General features: G+C 40.9%; 1 protein-coding gene across 4 annotated transcripts in view; it reads right to left on the bottom strand.

The window, feature by feature from the left end:
• Window positions 1–221: 221 nt before the first annotated feature.
• aff4 (AF4/FMR2 family, member 4) overlaps window positions 222–27,172 on the bottom strand; it is a 36,596-nt gene continuing 9,645 nt past the window's right edge. For 2 of the 4 annotated variants that reach the window (XM_014136799.2, XM_014136798.2), the window contains exons 2-20: window positions 18,057–18,183; window positions 15,032–15,778; window positions 14,817–14,861; window positions 14,610–14,696; window positions 12,905–12,938; window positions 12,719–12,785; window positions 12,417–12,515; window positions 12,060–12,213; window positions 11,012–11,884; window positions 7,763–7,848; window positions 7,413–7,665; window positions 7,001–7,098; window positions 6,651–6,714; window positions 5,036–5,172; window positions 4,557–4,628; window positions 4,340–4,433; window positions 4,117–4,160; window positions 3,717–3,928; window positions 222–3,435 (exon numbers count right to left, since the gene is read on the bottom strand). In XM_014136799.2, coding sequence (XP_013992274.1) covers window positions 3,308–3,435; window positions 3,717–3,928; window positions 4,117–4,160; window positions 4,340–4,433; window positions 4,557–4,628; window positions 5,036–5,172; window positions 6,651–6,714; window positions 7,001–7,098; window positions 7,413–7,665; window positions 7,763–7,848; window positions 11,012–11,884; window positions 12,060–12,213; window positions 12,417–12,515; window positions 12,719–12,785; window positions 12,905–12,938; window positions 14,610–14,696; window positions 14,817–14,861; window positions 15,032–15,778; window positions 18,057–18,179 — 3,417 coding nt within the window. In that variant the 5' untranslated portion in view covers window positions 18,180–18,183 and the 3' untranslated portion in view covers window positions 222–3,307. Of the gene's footprint in view, window positions 3,436–3,716; window positions 3,929–4,116; window positions 4,161–4,339; window positions 4,434–4,556; window positions 4,629–5,035; window positions 5,173–6,650; window positions 6,715–7,000; window positions 7,099–7,412; window positions 7,666–7,762; window positions 7,849–11,011; window positions 11,885–12,059; window positions 12,214–12,416; window positions 12,516–12,718; window positions 12,786–12,904; window positions 12,939–14,609; window positions 14,697–14,816; window positions 14,862–15,031; window positions 15,779–18,056; window positions 18,205–24,471; window positions 24,537–27,172 lie in introns of all 4 variants that reach the window. The other 2 variants (XM_045693398.1, XM_045693399.1) reach the window with 2 other exon arrangements.

Here is a 27,172-nt window from a genome sequence, read left to right as displayed (position 1 = left end):
GGTACAAGGGCCAGTATGACTAGCCTTTGCAATAAAGGGGGGGAATTTCCAGATATGTGGGGTTTCTTAAGAGAAGCCAGCAGCCATTTAAGAGCTCGGTCTTAAAATGTGATGTGTTCAATGAATGAGGTTTCCACAATCAACAAAAATCACATTCTTATATACATCTACAGCCAAGTGTATTGACATAATGGTACAATGTATTGGAAACCACAGGTAAATTAAACATAACCATATATATTTTATTCTCAATACAGCAAAATACAAATTATATTCAGGACAGACTCAGAAATCTCATTAGTAACAAGTAATACTTCACAAGAGATTTTAAATTACATGTTATTCCAAGTTTGAATAACAAACTCATAAGAGTACCTTTACTTAATATTGCATCCATAATACATCTGTTATCAATAGTTTAAAACTAACCCAATTAAAACTACTGTACTTTGTATGCTGATGAGACAGTTAAAAATAAGTACAACATACTGTATAAACTTCTACAACTGCTTAACATACAGAAATATCTCAAAAGACATCTCGGATCAATTTCAAAAGGGCTAGAGCTTTCTCACGTGAAGTAGAAACTGAGATGGTTTTCTTATGATCAACTGTACATCTCACACCAACATCCATCCATTCAATCTGAACAACAATATACATTGCATGGATTTAAATGTCTCCATATCAAATACAGAAAATATAATATTAGCACTTGATCTAAAGACATCAATGATGATAATGCTTATGACAATGATAATGACAGACATTGGTGAAGCAGGAGACAAGGCATACAATACAGTAACAAAAATGATTAATAAACATATTGATATACAGTGTTCAGAGACTCAAGTGTCATCTAACATTTTTTGAAGAAAAAAGCTCAGAAAATGTGCATATAATCTCAAATTGTATTTACAACTTAATTTCAATACAAATGTTAAACTGTAGTAGAAATTTACCCTAAAAGAAATATTTTATATACAATTTGTACATATTTGTATTTAAATAGAGACATGCAAGTGTTAAGTCTTTCTATTGAAGGTCAGAACATTTCATTTTACCCTGGATTTATTCAAGTTATAACTAACTATACTTACATTGAAATATGGTATCAAACAACCCACACAATATCTTCCAAACACAAAATAATATTCAGTAAAAGCCAAACAAAGAGAGAAAAAAAAATGGTTGACAAGCTAAAGTGGCAAAAAAACAAATAGATATGAGTGAAAGCCTTGTGAGAAGTGTTAAAATTATCCTCATCATCTTTTGTACATCTGAATAGGATGGAACACAAGCCTTGCAGCTGTACTTAAAAGTTTACCAGTGTATGAAGACATGGCTACATGAACACACACACAGAGAAATATCTGAGAAAAGTGGCCTCCAGCTTAAGGTATAAAATGGCTTAAGCCATCCATGTTTGGTTACAAAAACAGATGTATACCAGTAAATCAGTGGACAAGCATGAAGCATAAGCTAAAAGCATTGGACATTTGTGTCAAACAAAATAGGTTTTGGCCAACAATTAAAAAGTGGAAATTCCTGATTTGAAACTAAAAGCCAAAAAAATGATTTACAAAGATTTTACTTTAAAAATCCTGCATAGATAAAACATCTTCCATTACTCTGAGTGCAAGAAGAAATAACAGTTTTCCCAAAATTAAAGACCAGGGTGCCAATGAGAAAAAGGTACTAGTGTTTCCAGCATGTGTATATTATACATGGGCTAATAGGAAAAAACCCTTCATCATACAATACCACTTATGCATCAAGTTCACTTTTCTGTTGCCTTGTTGCAAAACTAATGACAATACAAAATGACATAAATATTAGGGCAGTTTACCATTATAGTAGCTCAATCTAACCTGTACCATAAATATAGACCATAGATTACATTTCTATATTTTGTAATACACAAATTACTATTATGCTATGTAGAGAACCCAGGAACCACTTTTAAACATTAAATTAAGTATGACAGTTTCATATTCAATACAAATACTTTGCATTTCAAGCCTAACAATCTGAAAGTGAACAACTTTGAACAGAGCAACTGCTTGGTACATAAATAAAATATATATTGGCCATGTACTTTGTGACTGGAATATAACACTCACGTACTTACAATTCGATCTATGTATGGCTAATAAGCACCACCAATGTGTATGCTATATAACCTATAAAAAGAATTGTAGTTTTAAAATGCAAGTGCATTCATGTCCTTCCTTGCAGTAAGTATCTGCTTTCACCAGGCAATTTTTGAAGAAACTATACAAATAATTACATTGTGTTTCAAGGATAACATTTGCAATACCAACCACACCCTGCTGCGCCTTAGAAAAATACAGCAACCCTTTCCGGTACAAACCTATAAGTAATCAAATAGAACAATAACACCTTGTTTAGAAATGAATGATCTCTCTGGGCAATTCATCAACAAAAAAAACCTTCCAACTACAGTCAAATTAGATTTCATAGGAAGAACTCATTGACAAATAGGAAATGGTGCTTCAGAACGATGAAAGTAACTTAAACAAAATCAATTGAATGATGTATCACAGGCGAACGCCAAATGTGGTCATCTGTGCGCTACCTCCCCTTCAAATGGCAACTGTTAAGAGTAATGTGTGCATGCGTCAGTGATATCTGTCAGGCAAACCAAGCTCTCGGTCACTTCACACACCATTAAGACTGCCTTCAACCCACTGATCACAGCTAGCGTCCAGTACTATTCCAAAAAGTCACGTTTGGAAGCCTGAAATAACTCTTTAAAATGTCTCCAAATTTGATTTGAAACATTTGATTTGATCAAACCATTTAAATCCCCACCAACTTTGCTGGATCTGCATTTCAACACATGGTATATTCTAGTTTCCTGTAGATCAGATACAAGGCACAAAAAAAGATAAGAGACAAACCTTAGTTTTAAAGCACCTTTGGTTTGAAGGAAGTACTTTGGTAAAAAAAAAAAAATTCTCTATATAAATAAAAGCCAAATGTGAATAATGTGCTTATAGCCTATAGAACTGTGTATTTCATCTAAAATAATTCTGCAAAAGCCTTGTGCCAAATAGAACAATGACTTTCTTTTGCACAACCCAAAGATATGACAAAGACCACTAATAGTGGATTTGCTAGTATGTACAGATAGCTTAATCCTCCTCCCCCGTGGGATAGTTGTAGGTCTAAGATGCTCAATATCGCTCAGTGTTTTTGGCAAGCTGGTGTAGAAAAATGGACACAGTGTTATAGTTCATGTGTGCATGGAGGGGCAGCGGGGATGGGGGGGTTATAGCATCCTTCAGGGAATCAGCTTAGCGTCCAGCCGCAACCAGTGTAGGCCCTGCCGTGTGAAGCGCACCAGTTCAGTCATGCTGCTGGTGTTGAAGATCAGAGGGCCCATCACCTTGTCCAGCTCCGTGAAGAACTCTGCAAAATAGACAGGTCACAGCAAGGATAAGACAAGGTAAACCCTTAACAGTCAGAGACCTCTTGCCTAGGAATGGCTTGCTAGCTCAACACTTAAGAGTTAGTTTCAAATCTAATAGTAGTATTCCATTTTTTGATCTAATGTCTTAAAACAAGCACTTGATAGGATATTGATACCTTGGAAGTTGGGCTAACACTGCCATATGCATTCTATATAGGAGCCCCCCCGTCAAGTTTCTTGTTGTGCTGATGAAGCTGATAAGAGAGAGTGAGTCAGGTACCTTTCTGTTCTTTGGCCAGCTGCTCTGCTTGGTCCCACACCTCGGTGGCGTAGAGGAAGTTGGAGGTGACCTGGACGTAGCTGGCAGCCATCTGGTGGATGCGTTGGGGAATGGTGACCGAGGAGCTGCCGCTGGATGTGCCTGATGAGTAGCTACCGGCACTACCTGGGGACAGCTTGGGAGAGACTGGAGAGGGCATGCCAGCCGCTTTACTGAAAGACAAAGGGAGATGCAGATGGATGGTAAGAGGAGAATCACAACTACTCAAAACGAGATTTTTCCACCATGATTGAGCATTACATCTGGACCATTAATTTATGACTCTCACTTCCTCACACGTGAAATACATTTAAGAAGACTGTTGGTCTCAAGACAGCATGCAACAACAAAAATGTCTTACTTTCCCATTCCAGGAGAGGGCGCTTGGGTGTTACTCAAGGAATTCTGAAAAACGCAAATTGAAATGCAGAATAAACACGAGCAATTTGCTATAAACAAATAAACATAAGCAATGTAACATGAATGTCTGTCATTTTTCTGATCCATACAACAATAAATTAAAGGAATGCACACTTAAACAAAAATATCACAACTATGAACTTGTACCGAGGAAAATAAATTACCTTCAGGTGCTCCGTGAGTGTTTTAGAGTATTTCAGTGCACTCTCCTTCCTCAGCTTGAACAGTCGCAGGTAGAGGAGGGACTGGCATCGCAGGCTGGAGTGGGAGGGAGGGATGAATGAACTTTAGCAGAGTGACTCAATGAGCAGTGGCACAATGACACTAAAGTCCATACACGCTCTAAATGGAATCTATTGAGTGATGAGTCAGGACACCTACCACAACACGGCTAGCCGTTTGTCTGCTGACGTAGCGTCTGGGGCCATGTAGCTCTTTAACTTCATAGTGTACCTAAGACATACACACAGACGGAGACAGAGATGGAGAGAAAGAGAGTGAGAGACTAATGACTGGTTCTCAGTAGGCACACAAGCACTCAAGAGGTTTCATAATATTATGGTATACTGTCAATTCAGTTAATTATTTGTCCATTTGTGCAATTTTGGGTCTATGGTGTCTTTATGAAAGGTAATTGCTACAATGAAGATCATTTCTATTTGATATCAAATTGTATTGGTCACATACACATATTTAGCAGATGTTATTGCAGATGTAGTGGAATGCTTGTAAAACAAAATAATGGAAAGTTGCTTTGGAGCTAGAAGCAGAGCTGCCATATCTGTCAGCGATATCATGTTGAAAATATGTTAAAACATGTCGTAAAGAAGTTGTCGAGAAATACAGCCATTTGTTCTTACTTGATGAGCTCCACGGTCTCGGCATACATGGGGAAGGGAGACTTAGCCTCCTGAGCACTCTTCTCCAGTGCGTTTCCACACTCAATAAAGGACACCACAGCATCCAGGTAGTACACAGCCTTCTCAAACCGGTCCATCTGCACACAGCAGCAACACACATTAGGAAAACCGGTTCTTATGCAACTGATTCTCTCTCACTAATCGAGTAGACAGTTAGTAGCAAGGGGAACGCTTCATGACCAATGCTTGTGGTGAAAGCAATGTTGTAATAAACATGGCAGACTTAAAATGTCATGAGTATTATGTAGATTTCTAATACAAATATTTGATGGTTTCCCTGGATACTTTAGAATAGGGCTAGACAGGATCCAGTCTCCCAATAAGAACAGTGAGATACCTAAGTGTATCTGATGATAATCCCCAGGTGAATTATTGATACCAAGTGTGGACAATTATAGCTCATCTAGCTGCTCCACTTTCCGTAGCCAGAGGACCCAAAAAGATGATGCAAAAGCACTGAACAGTAAAACCATTAAGCTGTTCAGCGAGTGTGTCCAAAATAAATGACTAAATTCCCTAGCTTTTCGTGCAAAACAGTTGTCATACTCTAGGCCCTCATATTCAACTCTGGATCTCAAAGCCAGTTCCCTTTGCTTTTTTCCCTCTAATCAGGGACTGACTTGGACCTGGGACACCAGGTGGGTGCAATTACTTATCAGGTAGAACAAAAACCAGCAGGCTCCGGACCTTGTAGGTTAAGAGTTGAATGCCCCTGCTCTAAGGTGTCCAAAGAAAAACGCATCTTTTGATCAATGGGTCAATTATGTTAATCGTGTCGATAATCCTCAAGGAAAACCAATGGTCCCAACTTCATGTCTCTATCATAATCCATTCAAAAGCTATTGGAGTGTTTAACCTTATAGGATGGCCAGAATTACAGTGAAAAAAAAGTGGTAAAAAATTATTAAAAATTATTTAAAAATAAAATAAAAATCAGGAAAATTGCATCGTGTCAGCTAGGCTGGATTCTGGGCTACCTGACAGGCTTTCCCGTTTAACTCGTCAGCTTTCTTCTCGAATTCGTAGGACAGAAAACAATATAGAGGTAAGATGGATATCGATTTTGAGTCATCATATTTTAGTATACACACTTTTAATATTAATTCGACATTCCTGTTTGAAAATTTCTCACAAAAACATGCATCTCTCTGAAATGTCAACGGACCACTGAGCGTTTACCAAGCTTTTTATTTTCAAAGCCTTTCACATTTAATTCAGCTCGTGTCATGCTAATTTTGCTTTTTGCGACCAACAGAAACAATGTTGAAGATGACGACCACAAATTGCAAAACCTTCAAAAGTTGTTACAAGAAACCCGCACCGCTATGTCAGAGCTCGGTGCTTATTATCGGATGTATTAGGTTACGAAATTCGACTTTTTGGATATAACGCTGAGTTAGAGAAAGAACCCACTGAACAATTCAGAACGTGAATAGTCATATTTGTCTTGGTAAAATTGATATTATAAAATAAGGAAATTACATTTCATCAACCGAAGAGCATTTTCACCTCTACATGCTCTTGGTTTCACAGAGCTAACACAACCGTTTCTTACCAGTGCATCTGCATTGTGTTTCAGTTTCTTGGCCTGTTGTAAGTAGTGATCCGCGGAGTGAACCCTGAAAAAGAACAGGTTCACCAGTCAGTTTTTGCATTCATTTCCTGTACGCCCAAACTTAGAAAAATAACATACAAATGTTCCCAATACTCTCCAAAATATGCGCGAGGTTTCTTCGCCACAGCAAGTGGACGGACCCTTCCCACTGAGCTTTTAAACTGGTAATGTATGGCATCTCTGTTTTACACTGGCACACCAATTCCCCATATCCCAGGCAACCCTATCCCTGCAGCTCTACATGCTGACTGGCAGTGGGTTATCCACAGTGGAGACGAGGCTCTTCTTACCTGTCCTCAAACAGCAGTTTTGATCTCAGGGACTTTGAGCCGTCCGAGGAGAGCCGTGGCACAGCAAGCTTGTTATCAGAGCCCTTTGAGGATTTCTCCTGCGGAGAGACAACGTTTATAATCCTATTCCTATGTGGGCTATTTTATGTGACGATATGATGGGAATAACAAATCATGCAGTGGTGAAAATGGTGAGCTACAAATGTTATATGTGTGTCCTTCCCAAATGTATTTGCAGTCGGTGGACATTTTGTGTGACACTTGAGCCAGAATAATGCTCAGTGCAGCTGGTAAAGGGCACCCTAGTAGTGTGTGTGTGTGTGTGTTTGGATATAATGGTGTCATAAGTAGAGCATGACGGTGTGCAGCCCACATAGACGGACAGGCAGACTAGACTGACACAGCCACATACCTTGCCCTCCCGGCTGCTCCTGCCCTGCTTGTCCTCGCCCTTCCTGTGTTTGGAGGTGGAGCTGCTCTTGGTGCTGTGGCCTCCCTCCTTGCCGCTGCTGGCTCCGCTGGACAGGGAGGTGGAAGACTGGCTGACCGTCCGCTTGCGGCTCTGGTGCTCTGCCTTGGGTGTTCTCTGCAGCCCTCCTGACCCTGATATGGAGGGAGAGGGTACCGGCTCTTCCTTCACCTTGGCTTCCATTGCCCTCTTAGACCTGGTGTGGGTGGTTTTCAAATGTTAACATTCAATGTTCATGTTGGGTTGCAGAAGTTAAGCATGTGATGGTATGGTTTGAATAAAAAGTCACTCACTCTTTGCTGCTGTTCTTGTGATGAGATGAGGATTTGTCTTCAAGTCTGGACTTCTTGCTATCAGGCTTGGCGCTCTCGTCATCATTCTAAAGTGAATAACAGGGGAGGGAAAAGGATGATTTATTGTGGGTGCATTTGAAAGGCTTGTAAGGAATGGGGTCCTTGGTATTTGACTGGGTATCAACTGAACATGAAATATCACATTCTATTCTATAGCTCATAAACATTCGGAAGATGGCCAAAACGTATTGACATTCAAGCTTAACCCATAAGACTCTAAGCCGGGGAGGGGGATTGTTTTGGAATTGTAAGATCCCTTGTATAACGTATAAAAATATATAAGTATAAAAATTATTTGGCCTTACTGCCATTAGCCCATACAAACACATTGAATAACAGATTCACTAGAAGTTTGTTCCGAAGTGTCTATCCAATATCAGAGATAAAGAAATCCTGATCTCATTTTTATTACATGTATTTAAATCACTTATTTGTGTCACTAAACAGTCTCCATATATTATTTGACTGGTTTTGGCCTTACATGGTGACATCACCATGCGGTTAGTTAGTTAGATCAATAAGATCGAGTTCCAAACCTCTGCCAATTAGGCTAATTTTCAGTTTTCCTTTTCCCACTCAGACCACTCCCAAACAGTCCTGGCAAAATTATTGCTTAAGAAGTTGGTCTTTGCTAAGAAACTATTTTTGCTTTCAATTAAAATGGTAAAATTAAACAGTAAGAGTAAGGTACCTATGGGTGTTTTTATACTTGGTCCCTTTCAGCTAATTTGTGAACTCAGTGCAGTTCGCTTAATTTTTTGTGCAGTGTGAACACTGCAAAGTAACTCAGACCCCTCAAAAGAGCCCCCGAAGCAAACTGAGACCATCTTGAGAGGTGGTCTGAGTTTGACTCGCTTGACTGCAGTCCGGTTCCCTTTTTTAGGGCAATGTGATCACAAAGCTCACCAGGTTCCCTTGTCATTATTCCTGCACCACACACTTGACTACTGCAACACCTTTTCCCCTGCCATAACCCCTGACATTGTGCCACAAAAGAGAGATGATGTGCAGGTTCATGGAGAAAAAGAACGTGGCGTTTTTGGATAAAGATGAGCGATTTTCAAGGACGCACAGAAATGCAAAAATATGTTTTGTACTGGTACAATGTTCAGATTATTTGTTGCAATATGTGATCTATAGGTTAAGAGAGCTTCATAAACAGTTTATCTGATTTGAATACTTTGAGACGACAACATTTGGTGAGAATCACAACATAGGGTACAAAATCAAGGTCCTTGCAATCCGGAATCCTTGGGACATCCCAACTCTGACGTTATCCTATTGAAGTTAACCATTGTAAATGTTAAGGTAAGAGTTAAGATTAGGTAAGGGTTAAGGTTAGGATATAAGGTATGGACGTCCGAAGGAGCCCGGATAGCACTAACCACAAACCTACATTCAATTAAAGCATTATTTAATCTGCTATTTATTCTGTTACCAATGATTTTCAGCTGTTTGAAGCTGGTGTAGAAAACCAAAAGTAAAAGACTCAAAAACGAAACATTACGGGAAGCATAGAAATACTGCACATAGAAAAGATCTACTGCGACTTAGACTTGCTTTCAAACGAGAATGGCAGATCTATAACTCACATTTGTATGTGAATTTGGTAGGGTCGCCCAAAAGGTTACATATTACCGCTTTAAAGGATATCAAATAAATAATTCAACCTCATATCCAGCATCACCCCAACGTGTGAAAATGGCACATTTTTATGTTTTGTAGTAAAAAAGATATCGGAAACACTTATCTTCCTGTGACATCATCAACCAATTAATAGACAATTAGTAGGCAATTCCTACTCATAATTGGTTAAAATAACATGATGCACACTGATTGGAATCCTCCTCTCTTTTTTTACTAGAAAACATAGAAATGCGCCATTTTCACGTATGTTGATGTTAGTTAGGGTGGTGCTGGAGATGACTATGAAGTAGAAAAATTGTGAAATGTCACTTTTACTAAATGCAATCTACACTATATATGCACACACAAAATGATGTGGACACCCCTTCAAGTTAGTTGATCCGGCTATACACCCGTTGCTAACAGGTGTATAAAATCAAGCACACAGCCATGCAATCTTCATAGACAAAAATTGGCAGTATAATGGCCTTACTGAAGAGCTCAGTGACTTTCAACGTGGCATTGTCATAGGATGCCACCTTTCCAACAAGTCAGTTGGTCAAATTTCTTCCCTGCTAGGGCTGCCCAGGTCAACTGTAAGTGCTGTTATTGTGAAGTGGAAACGTCTAAGAGCAACAACAGCTCAGCCGCAAAGTGGTAGGCCACACAAGCTCACAGAACGGGACCGCCAACTGCTGAAGCGTGTAAAAATTGTCTGTCCTTGGTTGCAACACTCAGTACAGAGTTCCTAACTGCCTCTGGAAGCAACATCAGCACAAGAACTGTTAGTCTGGAGCTTCATGAAATGGTTTTCCATGGCCGAGCAGCCGAACACAAGTCTAAGATCACCATGTGCAATGCCAAGCGTTGGCTGGAGTGGCGTAAAGCTCACCGCCATTGGACTTTGGAGCAGAAGAAACGCGTTCTCTGGAGTGACGCTTCACCATCTGCCAGTCCGATGGATGAATCTGGGTTTGGCGGATGCCAGGAGAACGCTACCTGCCCCTATGTATATAATGACATTCTAGACAATTCTGTGCTTCCAACTTTGTCACAACAGTTTGGGGAAGGCCCTTTCCTGTTTCAGCATGACAATGCCCCCACCGTGCACAATATGTATGTAGGTATATCTAGCTGTCTGATAACACATTCTGATGGAAGGGCTTGTCCTGCACTTTGTAAAAACCCAGAGTGCATTGCGTGAATGTTGGAAAAAGATATTGGTTCCTTTCTAAACACAGCAATGTCAATGCAAACCATACTCAGACCACGAAATAGGTGAAATAGTGAACTGGCAAAAGCATTGAGTCCACATTCAAATGCAAGGGCAGTGTGAATACAAAGAACTGAGTTCTTTTGCAATTTCTTTTTTACCCCAGAGTTCGCTTTAAAAGTACAGATATCGGTCCTCGTTAAAGAGGGACTTTGTGAAATTATTTGATATTGAGATAAAAACTGCTGGATTGAAAATGTAACAGACCTTGTCATAACAATCTTTTTCACCAATGTGAATAGAGAAGTCCTAACATGGCATGAATAGCAGTGTGCTGTGGCAGGCCATACCTTGTGTTTCCTCTTGCCCTTACCGGAGCTCTTCTCAGAGGGCTGCTTCTGGAAGTCCTTGTCTCTGTCCAGGGAGCAGTCCCTCTCTACTTTGGGCTCTAGCAGGTCTTTGTAGGGCCGTCCAGGAACGCGGGAGAGCAAGCTCAGGTCGATCTTCACCATGAGCACCTGCTGCTGCCTGATGGGAAAGCGGTCATCCGGATCGCTGAGAGGAGAGAGCAATTCCTTCTCTTCCATAGGAGAGAACACACACACTGGAGTCCTGATGCTCTCTGTGTACTTGGGGGTCTGAGACGACGAGGGGATGCTGTCGTTCTCCTCTGATTCTGAGGAGGAAGAGTCCGTGTCCACAAACTCCCGAGACTTCTGGGAAGTCTTGGTGGGCGCCTTGCTCTTTCGCTTGTCCACAGCCGGTCTGGGTGAGGACTTGGGCTCCTTCTTGATGTTTGGTTTGCGGGAGCCCTTGGTGGCGGCCTTGGGCCGATGGGGAGGGATCTCAGGAGCGGGTTCACTCTCAACCCTCAGCCCCCCCTTTGGCTCCTCCACCACCGGGGGCTTCTCAGACTTTTTCGGCTGTTTTTTACCCACTGTTCTGCGCTGGCCCGGGCCACCCTCGCTTTGAGCGGGAGATTTCTGCCGGCCACGGCCGCTCTCTGAGCCCTTCTGTGCTGCCCTCAGGTCCCTGCTAGGCGTGGGCGCCCCTGAGTCTTTAGACCCACCCTGCCCACTGTAGCCACGGCCTGAGCTCTGGTCCCGCCCCTCCTTCTTGTACTTGGTGGGTACATTACTGTCCACTGGGGAGGCCGGGGAGAACTGCTTGGCTTTCTTAAACCAGTTGTCCAACTGCCATTTATTGGCTGTGGCTGGTTCAGGCTGTGGGGAGAAGTGTAGAAATTGGGACTGGGATCTATGACATCATATTCTGCATGCCTTATCAGGTCAGGTGCAAGAAGGTAAGCGGTACTGACAAGTGACAACCCTTGGTTATAATACAATAATGTAATAACTGGTCCAGAAGATGGTAGATCAAAAGGAAAACTAGGCCTACCTCTGGTGATGCCGGGCGAGGGGGCTCATTGGCCTCGCTATCCGTGGAGCTGCTCTCGCTCTCGCTGTCCGACCCTGAACTGCTCTCTGAGCCACTGTGACTGCTGGAGTCGTCCCGCGAGTGCACCGCTCCCTCGCTGTTATTACTGTTGTTACTGTGGGAAAGAGACAGGGATAAGCAGTATGTTAGTGGACAGTAGGCCAGGGCCGTTCATGTGAAGGCATCCTGAGTTAGTAGTTACACATGGAAATAGCTAGCTATTCTTATAGCATTTATTTTCAGTTCTGAGGGGGGTGAATCGTATCAAGAACTTGAGCTCCAATGAGTCGCAGTCTGAGAGACCAGTAAGGCCACTACCTTGCTGATGCGTTTCTGGAGGCGTTTTTGGCCGAGTCCTGTTCTCCATCACTGTCCTCATCACTGCTGAGCTTCAGGTCATCTTCCAGCAAAACATTACTGGAACATTACAAGGCCGTGGAAGTTACACATTAACAACACATATGGCTTCATTACCACACAAACAACTACAGGGAGAACTAAGCAATATGGCTCCTATCCTGTGTCCCTCAACGTTTGTGGATACTCTGTCAACTGTGTCACGATCATTAAGCAGCTAGCAATAACGTTCTTAGAGATTTACAGGGTGAAGGGACACTCACTTGGCCTGATCTCCATCGCACGGCGCTGCCTTGGACTGGTGACTGCTCGACGTCTTGGTTGGTCTCTCTGGAGGTGAGGAAGGGTGAGAAGAGAACTCATTACCATTATGACAATGGTGAAATCAACCTGCATCCAGAGGTTGAAAATGTGTGAGACTTGAATGTAAAGTGCTGGGAAATACTTACTGTGTGCACCAGGAAAACTTGCGTGCTGAGTGTCCTAAAAAGATAGTCAAGATATTTTTTGTTTATACAGAGACATTACATGCCCTTATAAATTCAACCACACTGCTCATTATTACAAAACAGCTACTTTTTGATTGTGGTAGTGTTCAACTATATGGCATTTTCTTTATTCCAATATTTCACTGAAAATACATATTGCTTTGTTGTACTATTCACACTCTCTCTTGCAAAGTCATCTGTTCAGCTGGAACAATTTTTTGACTAGTCATTGGTACAATAAGATACACATTTGTTTTTATGGATGTCTGAATAGCATTTGTTAGGCCTACATAAACAGTACCATTCAAAAGTTTGGACACACCTACTCATTCCAGGGTTTTTCTTTATTCTTACTATTTTCTACATTGTAGAATAATAGTGAAGACATCAAAACTATGAAATAACACATATGGAATCCTGTAGAAACCAAGAAACCAAGCTGCCTTGATGACAGCTTTGAACACTCTTGGCATTCTCTCAACCAGCTTCATGAGGAATGCATTGTCAACAGTTTTGAAAGAGTTCCCATATATGCTGAGCACTTGTTGTCTCCTTTTCCTTCAATCTGCGGTCTAACTCATCCTAAACCATCTCAATTGGGTTGAATTCAGGTGATTGTGGAGGCCAGGTCATCTGATGCAGCACTCCATCACTCTCCTTGGTTAAATAGCCCTTAGCCAGCCTGGAGGTGTGTTTTGGGTCATTTTCCTGTTTGAGAAACAAATGATAGTCCCACTAAGCACAAACCAGATGGGATAGCGTATTGCTGCAGAATGCTGTGGAAGCCATGCTGGTTAAGTGTGCCTTCAATTCTAAATAAATCATAGACAGGGTCACCAGCAAAGCACCCCCACACCTCCTCCTCCATGCTTCACGGTGGGAACCACACATGCTGAGATCATCCGTTTACCTACTCTGCGTCTCACAAAGACACGGTGGTTGGAACCAGAAAAATCTCAAATTTGGCCTCATCAGACCAAAGGACAGATTTCCACCGGTCTAATGTCCATTGCTCATGTGTCTTGGCCCAAGCAAGTCTCTTCTTCTTATTGGTGTCCTTTAGTAGTGGTTTCTTTGCAGCAATTCAACCATGAAGGCCTGATTCACACAGTCTCCTCTGAACAGTTGATGTTGAGATGCCAGATTGACTGACCTTCCTGTCTTAAATAATGATGGACTGTCATTTGTCTTTGCTTATTTGAGCTGTTCTTCCCATAATACGGACTTGGTCTTTTACCAAATAGGGCTATCTTCTGTATACCACCCCTACCTTGTCACAACACAACTGCTTGGCTCATCAAGGCAAAGGGTGACTAAAGAATAAATATGTTTTGATTTGTTTAACACTTTTTTAGCTACTACATGATTCCATATGTGTTATTTCATAGTTATGTCTTCACTATTATTCTACAACGTAGAAAATAATAAGAAAAAAGAAAAACCCTGGAATGAGTAGATGTGTCCAAACTTTTGACTGGTACTGTTTATGTAGGCCTAACAAATGCTATTCAGACATCCATAAAAATAAAAAAATTGTATCTTATTGTACCAATGACTCGTCTAAAAATTGTGCCGGCTGAACAGATGACTTTGCAAGAGATAGTAAAATATGACAATTTCTATCCTCAGCCTCTGTACGTCACTAAGGCATGCTCTGCTGTCTGACCTTGGAGGGGAATGGAAACTTTGAAGGCTCTGTTTTGCAGGGGGTGTGAATGGCTGTCAACGGAGGAGGCCAGGACTGAGTCATTTCCTGGAGGGAAAAATGGAAAAAGTGAAGTTGAGTAAGACCTCAATGACTGGAAGAAAAAATACATTTCTTACTCAGCTTACAGTACATGATATCCTCTGAAAAAAAAATAAGAAATCTTACCTTTAAAATCTCATCAACACAATTCGCATCCCCAGTCATGGGACCCTACAAACATTAACGATTGTACCATTGTTAGAAGAAGAAAAAAAGGCTCATAAACAACAAACGTTAGTGTGTCATATTTCATCTTGTTAGTGACTAAGTCACTAAGTTTTATTCTATAGAATCTCTAGAATTGAGATTCCGTTGAACTCATTCTAGTTCTGTGGTTTTACCTCAACAGGCTGCGAAGGGATCTTGAGCTTGGAGAGCGACGCCTTGCCGTTGGACTTCATCTCCCCCATGGTGCTGCTGTGGGACTGGCCACTGTACATCGCTGACGAGGTCTTGGGCTCCACCGTCTCCTGGCCATCCATGGGGCGCACGTAGGCTGTAGGCTTCTGTAGCATGGAGCTGGGCTTGGACATGAGCGAAGGGGGGAAGGCCTGGCTGGAATGCGGGCCGCTGGTGAAAGATGTGTGCACACGCGACGGGGAGTCCCAATTGGCCTCGCGCTCACGTGGGGACTTGGAGCGATAGCGCTCCTTGCCGTGGTGCTCAGCACCCAGTGACCGGGAGTGACTGGAGCTCAGGGAACCCTTGGCTGGGCTAGACGTGTGGGACTTGGAGTGTTCTGAGCCATGCTTGCTGGACTTCTTGTGTTCCCGCTCGTGTCTTTGGCTACTGCTGCTGCTACCGCTACTCCTGCTACCGCTGTGGCTGCCCTGGAGGCTGGATCTCTTAGAGGACTGGGAGGACGAGGTGCTGGCCGCTGGGCCTACTGGAGTCCATTTACTGTTCTGGCCACTGCCACCGCCACGCTGGTCCCCAAACAGAGACTGGCCAGACTTCTCCTCGGAGGACGACGAGCCTGAGGGTTTGCCACCGAGTTTTGGAATTGTGTCTCCAATAGGTTCCTTCATCTCGTCGTAGTTTCCAAGCATACTCTGGATACGACTGGACAGTTTATCTTCTTTGCTGGACTGCACAGACAAAGAGAGAGTGAGAAAGAAAGAAACAGAGGGTCACCTTCAGGACAGCAGTTAAGCACTTGAATTAATTGCTTTTACTCTAATACATTAATTAAATATGCTACACAAACTTTGTATTTATTCTGGTGAAAATTCCTGAAATATATTTTAAAAAAAGAAGAGACTTGAATGTTTCTTATAACATTAAAGAAACATTGACAATGTATTTTTGTTAGAAAAATGATACTATTAGCCCTCTGATATGAAGCTTAAAGTTGAAACAATATTGAGAGGGCGGCCCCCTCAACTAATCACACAAGAGAGACGATTGGCTTATTCAAACTCCCCTCCTGACCAGTGAGGCCATCTGCATGGGGTGATAAGGGCCTTCCATGGCTCCACTAAAGAGGTTAAATCAATCACTCGGAGGGGCTCCCGCTACAGATGACAAGAGGTAAACCACAGTGTGTGTAGCCTATCCAATTTCACATGGGGGCCCCCAAACCGATTCTTTCTGACAGATACCCGCGTGGGGTGGGGAACCATCTGTTATCTGTAGCAGGAAATGTAGAATATGTGCCATACAAAGCTTTGCTGGTCTGGATGGAAAGCAGAGAAAATCCATCAGAGCCCATTCACTCTAGTAATTGGGTTTGTCTTGCAATATGTTGTGTTGTGTGTGTACAATGCATAAGTGTGCCGCCATGCAAGGCCTACACTTTGATAGAAGGGCTCTCGGTAGCAAATTGAGCAAAAAAGGTAACGCCTAACCCCATCTTTCACAATTCATGCACCAGTTTTAAACTACATTTACAATGTTATCAGGAGAGAACTTCAAAATGATATAATACACAGTAAAGTGGAGAGCAATACTAAAAAAATGGAAACGCCATAAAAATACATGAAGTGCATATTGGAGTCATTATACTACAAAAGCCATTTAAGATCAGCATTTTTCTGCCTGGGGAAAGATGAACTGCATCTGTGGAACCCGTGTACCAATGTTACTACGCTGCTATAATAGTAAAAGTTCAGTAGCAGCTTTGTTTAGTGGCGCTTTTAAATAAACAGCCGTGGAATTTACAGGAAGACATAGTAAACAAATGTTATTGGACTATGAATACTATTGGTCAGGACTGATGTTACATAACTCTCTGGAAACCAATCACAAAGAGGCATTCTACTGCCTACATGAGAAGATTGAGTTTTAGTTATCCAGTTGATGTTTCACATTTCTACATTACATGACCCATTTTGTAACTGCATGAGTAAACAAACGGTGGCTTCTCTAAAAACACACAGTGGACTCAGGGCTCTGAGAGCTGCGGAACACAACATGGCTGCCATGGCTGGTGGTGGGAGGGCGACTTCCCTGGGTCCTATTCTTTATCAAAGCCCCCTGATTACCTTTCACTCTGTGGGGGCAAGAGACAACTTGGCTTTCCATGTAGAACTCACCTCTCACCCCTTTTCATTCGCTACATGTCTGGACACGTTCAAAATCATCCGTTGATTGATAAGCTAAGAGAGGAGCCACTTACCTCTGCTTATATCTGGTTAGTGGCAAAGATTAGACTGAGCCAAGGGCTGAAATCCTTATAATCGAGTTGGTGGGATGGGAGATCTGGCTCTTGCCCACATCAGTGCTCATAGAAAATGTGCATCCCTAAACCAACTACTTTCTGTTGTTTAGTTGACTACAGAGGCCTGGTAAGCATCAACATCAGTAAGGGTTAGGTCTACTACTCAACCGCTATCTATGATAGGGGAGAGTGCCATACAAGCATCCTAAAGTTGTCAAGACTGCATATGAATGCAGGTCCCCTTTAGCTGTGGGCTGTTTACTGCCCACAATGATATAGCAATTTGATGGGACAAAATGACTAGCGGTTATGCACTTACCTCAGGCTCATTGTGAGAAGGACTAAGGAAGGACCAGATAAGCTAAAGGGACAGAGGAGACAATCTGCAGCGAGGACAGGGTGGGCATGAAGCCTCAGATAGCGAGGCCCGGGGCCTAAATTCCTCCTGAGCAGCCAGCAACAGACCTGAGCCCACATTAACTGCAGCTAATGCAATTCCTCTAAACAGTGCACTTACCTCCAACTCTCCCTGCCACTGTTCAGATATAAAAACACGTAAGCAGTTCTCTGGGTTTAAAAATAGTTATCAATGAATCCTGCAAATCAATCATAGCATAATGGGAATACTTATTGGAGAAGCAAGTATAAACTCTAAGAGGTAACTTAATGACAGAAGCAAAACAAAATGAATAACAAAATAAACTTACAACTTTATAAGGTTCAGGAAAGAGAGGGGAGTGAGCTGGAAAGGCCTCTCCTCCCTGCTGGATTTCTTGATTTCGCCTTTCTCTTTCTTTCATACGGAGCACATTCCGGTCTTCACGGTTCATGTTGCTAACAACAGAGACACAGTCACTAAGCGTGGAGAAGAGAAAATAGCAGCTTCCAAATACTTCGGTCTACATTAAAAAACACCAAGTGATACTGCAGAGTACACAAAAAAAGATAAAAACAACTTAGGAGGAGGGCATTTTTCAATGGCTTAAAAGGGGAGGGACAAGAACATCTACACACCCCCGCAAGTCTAAAGCGTTATAATGAATGGGTGATCAAAAGCTACTGATTGTAGGCCTATGCCTGGAAAAACTGTGGGACAGAGATAGCACAGTTAAGTCAATGGAATAAATGAAATTAGCATATGAACAGCTAGGATATCTAGTAATAGGTAGGCCTATTCACTGCCTTCTAACTACCCACTTTTCTACAGAACATATCCCACCCTCAAAATTATCAAGCCAATAACAAGACCACAAATCGTAATTTCATGTTTTTTTTTCTCCATCTAATGAATACAGTGTGTCATTTATTGTAATATAGTCGCTAATATTTCTGATGGCATGTGACAAGCTTTTAGGCGCTATGTGGACCGGAGGCAATCTGCCAACAGGACCATCAACATAGTATAAATTAACACCCTCTAAAGAATCACTGCAAGTAGGGCTGGGCGACATATAGAATGAATTATATTAATTCAAATGTACGTTTTTGCACGATATACCAAATGCTTGTATAGTAAAAATCACGTAACAAAATGTTTCTTTTCTTCTTGTTTTTATGAGCGTTCATGTTTGCTTGTTCTCGTGTTGTCTTTTTGGTCTTGTCTCCTTTGATGCTCCTATGCTGTGTGTGCCTTCCCATTTACAACAGAGATCTGTATATAATGATGAGATGCTCATGTCTCAGCTCTAACAAAAGGGAGTTATTGTCCCAAAGGAGGGAAGGCAGGCGACAAGCTTAGGTAAAAAAATAAGCCCATTGAAACACATCAAAACCTCTCACATCGCATCTTCCTCTTGGTTTACACACACACCTCCCCGTGCCACAAAGATGAGAGATCACTTCTTCCCTGACAAGCGGTTCCAACTCACTATTAGCATTTGAGTTTTGGTCCAACAGAATCGGTCATATGGACACCGAAACACATTGAGACATTTTATTGTAAAAGAGAAGTTAATCTTTATAATAATACCCTATTAATGTCTCAACTGCTCAAATTGCCTGCAGAGCAGACACTCCTAAAATAGGATTATCAACAAACATTGATTCCGGAAAATGTATGCTCAGTTTGTCACGCGCAGCATTGTGGTACCAGGTACCGCTAGCAGCATTTTAGCCAAAGACTTATACTAGCTGTCTAGTCTGTTTTAAACATTTGCAATAAGCATAAAACACAATTATATTAGGCTTTGGCTACATGTTCTCATTCCGAGAAATAAGGTAGGCCACTTGATTTCAACATCTGAACAAAGTGGACAGGCTAGCACGCTGTTCAAACAGTTGGAGACGGACACAAAGGTTTGTTCAAAACAATTCAACTGTTCTGCCTTGTTAGCTAGCAAATAGATCCAAGTTCGCTAAACTTGAAATATAAAGATTCCTATAAAGATTAGTTGGCTACTCACTAGCATATGGGCTTGTACTTGAGAGATTGTTTATGAGACCCGTGTTTATGAGACCCGTGTTTATGAGACCCGTGTTCATTTTCTATAACTCCTGCGACATGAATGTGCATTAAGCATGGTTCTGGTTAAATTTATAACGAAAAATGCATTTTTATAGACAAACTTGGAAAGCCAGAACAGTGATTACAAAAAAAAGCAGGTTCAACTATTTTGATAAATCATTTTTAGTAGTTGCCACCCTTTGCCTTGACAGCTTTACACCCTCCTGGCATTCTCTCAGCCAGCTTCATGAGGGATGCTTTTCCAACAGTCTTGAAGGAGTTCCCACATATGCTGAGCACTTGCTGGCTGCTTTTCCTTCATTCTAAGGTCCAACTCATCCTAAACCATTTCAATTGGGTTGAGGTCAGGTGATTGTGGAGGCCAGGTCATCTGATGCAGCACTCCATCACTCTCCTTGGTTAAATAGTCCTTAGCCAGCCTGGAGGTGTGTTTTGGGTCATTGTCCTGTTGAAAAACAAACGATAGTCCCACTAAGCACAAACCAGATGGGATGGCGTATCGCTGCAGAATGCTGTGGCAGCCATGCTGGTTAAGTGTGCCTTGAATAAATCACAGTGTCACCAGCAAAGCACCACCACAGCGTCACCTTCATGCTTCATGGTGGGAACCACACATGCTGAGATCATCCCTTCACCTACTCTGCGTCTCACAAAGACACGGTGGTTGAAGCCAGAAATCTCAAATTAGACTCATCAGACCAAAGGACAGATTCCCACCGGTCTAATATCTATTGCTCGTGTTTCTTGGCCCAAGCAAGTCTCTTCTTCTTATTGGTGTCCTTTAGTAGTGGTTTCTTTGCAGCAATTCGACCATGAAGGCCTGATTCACGCAGTCTCCTCTGAACAGTTGATGTTGAGATGTGTCTGTTACTTGAACTCTGTGAAGCATTTATTTGGGCTGCAATCTGAGGTGCATTTAACTAATGAACTTATCCTCTGCAGCAGAGGTAACTCTGGGTCTCTCTTTCCTGTGGTGGTCCTCATGAAAGCCATTTTCATCATAGCGCTTGATGGTTTTAGCAGCTGCACTTGAAGAAACTTTATAAGTTATTGAAATTTTCCGGATTGACTGACCTTCAGGTCTTAAATTATGGACTGTCGTTTTGTCTTTCCTTATTTGAGTTGTTCTTGCCATAATATGGACATGGTATTTTACCAAATAGGTCTGTCTTCTGTATACCACCCCTACCTTGTCACAACACAACTGATTGGCTCAAAAGCATTAAGAAGGAAAGAAATTCCACAAATTAACTTAACAAGGCACACCTGTTCATTGAAATACATTCCAGGTGACTACCTCATGAAGCTGGTTGAGAGAATGCCAAGAGTGTGCAAAGCGGTCATCAAGGCAAAGGGTGGCTACTTTGAAGAATCGTAAATAGAAAATATAGATGTTTAACTTATTTGGTTACTACATGATTCCATATGTGTTATTTCATAGTTTGATGTCTTCACTATTATTCTACAATGTAGTAAAAAGAAAAGAAAAACCCTGGATTGATTAGGTGTGCCCACACTTTTGACTGGTACCGTGTGTCCTTCTAATCATGAGTTCTATTATTGTGGCTTCAAAAACAAAGCCATTGCCCTTGTATTCCATCTCTAGTGATTGGCATCCATGTTGTAGAGTGAACAGCGATTGAGAATAGGTCTAACTACTGTTCACAGTGAACTGTCAACAAGATTTTTTTAAACAAAACTAGGCATATGTACTAAGAGGGAAATGTGCTCAATGTCATAAGAGGTCACCTGAAAAGTGGGTTCTATTAATGGAGATCTCCATGAAGTGAAAGGTTAGGTGGTAGTTCCTCAAAAATAAGCCAGCACTTTGACATACAGGCCTACCCCTCTCTGTTGCTATTAAAGGTATAACAACAAGTTAAGGTGTGTTGAAAGAGTAAAATTAACCTGGCCTGTCCCCCGACCTTCCCTCAACACAGGGCACAGCACATGTGTGCTGTTTAACTGTTTCCTGATTAGACTAGGCTATATAGGGCATATGGCAAATCCCTGACTGCTGAATACACTATAAGCTACAGGGTTGAGTCATCACTGAAAGCAGATGGTTTTCTACCTTCCATTAACCAGGAACAGGAAATGCCAGTCACAACTGGTATGATACGGTCATTTAACTGAATTTTTTTTTTTTAATGTGGCCACCATTACAACTCCATTTACACCGCTCACGCTTATTAACACATTCGACCCCATCACGTGGCCTTTCAGCATACGGTTTGAATAGTGAGAAATAGGAGATTGGCAAATTGTAGGAAAACAAGAAATCCTACAAAAGACCTTCACATAACAAGTAGGCAAACCTAACTAAAATAGTTCAGAAACTGATGGTGAGGGAGGGCTGTCATTTGAATTTGTAGATGCAAATGAGCGGGATGGGCCTTGAGTAAATGTGTGAATGGGCTATTTAGTCAATAGATTTGATCACTCAGCTTTGTTTATGTCCTGGCCCTCTAAACGCTCCCCTCACCATTAATCATTAATCCGTTCTAATCACCGCTGTGTATTATGAGGCAAGTGGGGGCTTAAGGCGTCAGCATACTTCAGTTCGACTAGCGGTTAGGCGAACCGAATGGGTGTGCTCGCATACTCCCTTAAAAGAGCTACGCTTCAAAAATGAGGGGGGAAAAAAGCATTTTGAGATGCCGTAGCAAGTATATACTTCCTCAAAATAGTCAGAATTCATTTAAGATCACTCAAGAAATCTGTCATTAATTGACGTTTTTGCTGAGGAGATCTTAGTTCGCTTAATTTTACATCTAAGATGTTTGGTGCAGTATTTCTCAATTAAAAATATTGCTTGAAAACGAGTTGTCTCGTTTAATGACAACAAAGACTTTATTGAATAATCCCTACTACTGACCACTGACGAAGGGGCGTATTATTCTGATACCAACTTTGGCTTGCCTCAAGAAAAAAAAAATGTATGCGCATGAACAGCTCCAAAAAAACTTGAATACAAAAATGTAAAAAAACAGGTCACAATATATCGTTATAAGATGTGCAAACTGTTCCGAACTGTTTCAGATGGGAAGCATGTGGACGCCTTTAGAGAAAATCAGAAGAGCATCAACAACAACTCTATTATGAGTGTCAATGGCACCTGTGCATACATACCGGTAGTCAAGTGTTAACAGTAGACTACGCACCGCTACCGAGCCATTTAACAAAATATGTGAAACTAGAATGAGGCCTAGCAATAACTGACTCAACCATGCATAAATTGAAACTGGGCCTATGCTGTGAACAAGGCACTGTAGCCATATGCCCTACCAGCTGGCTCTGATCTACATTACTAAAGCTGAAGACAATGCTACCAAACAACTGGGTGATTCTCATGAAACAAGTTTTAACCATGGCAGTAGAAATTTAGTTAGAAAGCCATGGTGCATCTGCAACAATCCAGTATCATTTTTCTGCTACATTATGCCAAAGTGTCTTATTTTAAATAATTAAACATTTCCACCCCCATATTCTCATTACCAAAATGCGTCCGGATTATATTCTCGGGTTATTTTATACAATTATACTTCAAATAAAAACTCACTTATTTGAATAAGACAAAATACGTTGCTCTAGTTTGTCTATAAAGCATACAAATCTAGGGCAGATGATGGTTTAGCCCAGTGGGGGACAAACTTTTTCACTCGGTCCCCATTCCACCATTGGAGAACACCCCTCTCGCCTATCATAAAAGCTCTCAGTGCAGTCAACAATGTGATTTTCCTGTTTTACATATATTTCCACACTATGATGTCGGAATAATATTGTGAAAATGATAACGCCCTTTTAGTGTAAGAGCAGTTTACAAAGACCGCCTGAAATGTAGGCCCATTTTCATGGGATGGAGTATTGGCCTTCCATGGTGATATCACCATGAGGTAAATGAGTTATTAATAAACCAATAAGAAAGAGCGTTCCAAACCTCTCTGCCAATAACAGCTAGTTTTCAGTTTTCCCCTCCCCACTTAGACCACTCCCAGACAGACCGAGCTTAAGCCTAGGTATAGGCTATTTTCAATCACAGCTTAATGATAGTCAAAACCAACAATATTATTTATTTTTACATTACATTATAAGGCTAATTTAAAAAAATGTATCCCGTTCTGAAGACGGTAGATGTCACTACGGTAAGACAGCCCGTTCCTCAAACGGTCACTGCTCCATCACAGCGAGCCACAAAGACACCAACCTGCTCCATGCTGAAGCTCCTCAGCCAGAAAGGAATATTGGAAAAGATTTGCCTGCAACACTAACACTATCATTGGTTATGATTCGTCCAGTTGCATTCGATTTCGCACTATAGCCTAAGTGCCGTTTTAGCAGTTTCTTACTTTTTCCACAAAAATGTTTTACAAAAAAAATGGTTGGCCAATAGGGGCCAATAGCATCGTCTATCAATGTTTTATGGGTACATATTCACAATAAGACAAAGATTGACATCATTTAACTAGTTGAAGTTCACATTAAACTATATTATTTATTATGTAAAAACCCTGTGGACATTTCTCATCACGTAACACTTTCAAGTTCCTGTAACATCTCCAATCATTTTTTAAACAAAGTTATTCAGCCATGCATGATGCATCATCTAGAGGAGTAATCCTTACATGACCACAAGTTCATTTAATTTCATCACTTACATGCCTTCTGAATCAGGATATTTTTTCTCAAAACTCCCACTTTTCCACACTTGACCTTCTCATTACTATAATGACAAAAAAACTCAAATTAGGAAAAACCCAGAGAACCATTAATTTACCAACACAGAGGCATGAATGGGCTTTGTAGATATGGTCAATTGTTTGCTAAATCATAATGGCTGTCTACAGATTGAGCTAATGGCCTCATTACCTAATCACACGTCCCATTACCATAGTGTTAGGTCCGTTTCAGTAATGATAAACTAATTCTAACGTATAGTCAATGGGTGTGCTGCTCTGGTGACTCAAATTATTCACTAGGACCACTGCTTACACCCACTGCATTGGTATTTTTTTTTTTAACATCTGTTATTTGATTAAGTAGGATTTGTCAAGAAATACAGGGTGTAAAAACCCCATTTCATTTACTTAAATCCGCAATCTGGAGTTTGTGTTTTCCACTGCTTAAAATGAAGATAATCCCCATTTTGACATGTTTTAGCACTTACCTATACTGTTTGATATCCCAAGACAGTTTTTGGTCCATGTCCATAACATTTTGATACTTTATAGGCATATCATGTTATGCCATTTGTCCATAGGATCCCATTCAATTTAGAAATGCATCTTAAATACTTTAGAACCACACATATCCACATCCCAATACTACCTGTAAAGACCTTGGGAAAAAATATATTATTTTTATAAGAACGTCCCTTTTGGGTCGTTCCACCTCAAAAACAAGAAAAAGGATTCAACACCCACCATCTTAGATTGCTATGAAATTGTTAGAAACAGATAAGATTAGCATTCCTGCAACATTCATTTTGTTTAAATACAATTTCAGATAATTGAGTGCACCCAAATTGGCCATTTTTATTTAGAGAATTCATATAATATTGAATAATTATAGTAACTAACATCCGATTTGGACCAAACTATTTGCTAACAATGAGTTAGACACAAGGAATCTAAAGAAATGGTTAAATGCCACCCAACTGAACCTCCCACGCCAATCCCACCCTAACAATGAATAGGGTGTGCCTATTAAGCCCACCAAAGTTTAGACATTCTGAACACATACTGTCCTAATTTATGTAAGAATAGTGGATATAAAATTAAAGATTAATCTCATGTGAAGTTATGACTTTACCTGCGTTTTAATAAGAAAAAACATATTTGATCAAATAAAAGTCCAGACTGGACATAATGGGTTCAGGATGTACCCTTTTAAGCCCATGGGTGTTCCAAATAAGCCCACCTCTTAAATAATCATTTTACATTTATTTCCAAAATGTTCAAAACTGACATTTCTTAAAATTATATTACAACAAAGGGGTGTCCAATTATATGCACAGAGATCAATGTGGATTTAGGCTTTTGTTCTTGCCGACCAGTACACACCGGATTCAACTAAATCATAGACTTCAATCAAGACATGATTAGTTGAATCAGGTGTGTTATTGCTTGGTTAGAACACAACGGCCCTCTGAGGATAAGAAGCCATGCAACAAAGACCATAACACACAGATTCAATGAATTATCTGAAAGATTATTCACATTTGTCGCACTGCTATTTTGGTTAATTCAACTAGTCTTCCTTTAAGCCTATCTGAAGACAGTTTCAAATCTCCCCGTGTACTGTGTATTAAAAATGTACAGGTGGTGGACCAACAAACAGAATCACCTGGATGATTGAACGACAAGATGACAATGCCCCCACACAAAAGTCCATGAGTAGTCACCCAATAGTCATCTTCTTGTCCCTCATTGGTTTCCATTTTTATCCACCACTTGTAGGTCTTCCATCCCTGACATCCTTCAACCCTGACCTTATTTTTCTCTCTCTCTGCATCAACGACTACCTGTCCACTCCAAATGTCCTAGAGTACAGAGGTTTCTAACTGTTCCTAATGTTGGTAAAGCCACCATGGCTAGATGCACAATATGCATAACTGTAGTTTGTGTGTTTTAATCAACTTAAAATCTGAAGAAAAATAACATTCATGCTCATGTTCATTGAATATTAGGGATCTCAACATACTATCCCCATGTGTTTCAACGCAAACGGGGCTTAATAGGAGCATACTGGGCTTAATTGGAACAGGGATTTATAGTGAAAAAGAGAATAGAACAGTCTACTTGTAAAATATTTGGAAACCAATGGTTTAGGGTATGAATATACACTATAGACTACAAGATAGTACGGATCATATTGAACAACATTGCTTGTTGTCATTTACATTCTGTAGAGGGAGTGCTTTTTGTGACACTGTACCCTTTAAGCCCAACTGAGACAGTCAAATTTACAAAAATGGCATGTATAGCAATGCAAGGTTAATTTAACAGTAAAATAAGAATCCATTCAAAAATGTAATCTGTGAATGTCTGAAATCTATTATCTGGTTATAGTTCACCAAGTTATTGTTACTATGAGACTGACATGCAAGCATAACTGCTAGCATGAAAACGTCATATTTTCAATTGGCAAGAAATAGTAATGAAAGCTCATGAAATAGCATGTGCACATATCAGCACATTCATCTCTTCATTTTAGATGAAGTTTGATCACTTACCTGAGAAGGTACAAAAAAAATAGCTGGAAAAATGTGTAGGGTAGCCTCAACACCAACATTTTTTTGCAGCTTTGAAAATTGGCCATTAGTGGGCACTTACACATAATTGTCAATAACGTAATACA

The sequence above is a fragment of the Salmo salar genome, chromosome ssa13 (assembly GCF_905237065.1).
Source record: "Salmo salar chromosome ssa13, Ssal_v3.1, whole genome shotgun sequence".
NCBI classification, from domain to species: Eukaryota; Metazoa; Chordata; class Actinopteri; order Salmoniformes; family Salmonidae; genus Salmo; species Salmo salar.
Note: the sequence above shows the minus strand (reverse complement) of the source record. Positions and strands in the feature narration are given on the sequence as shown.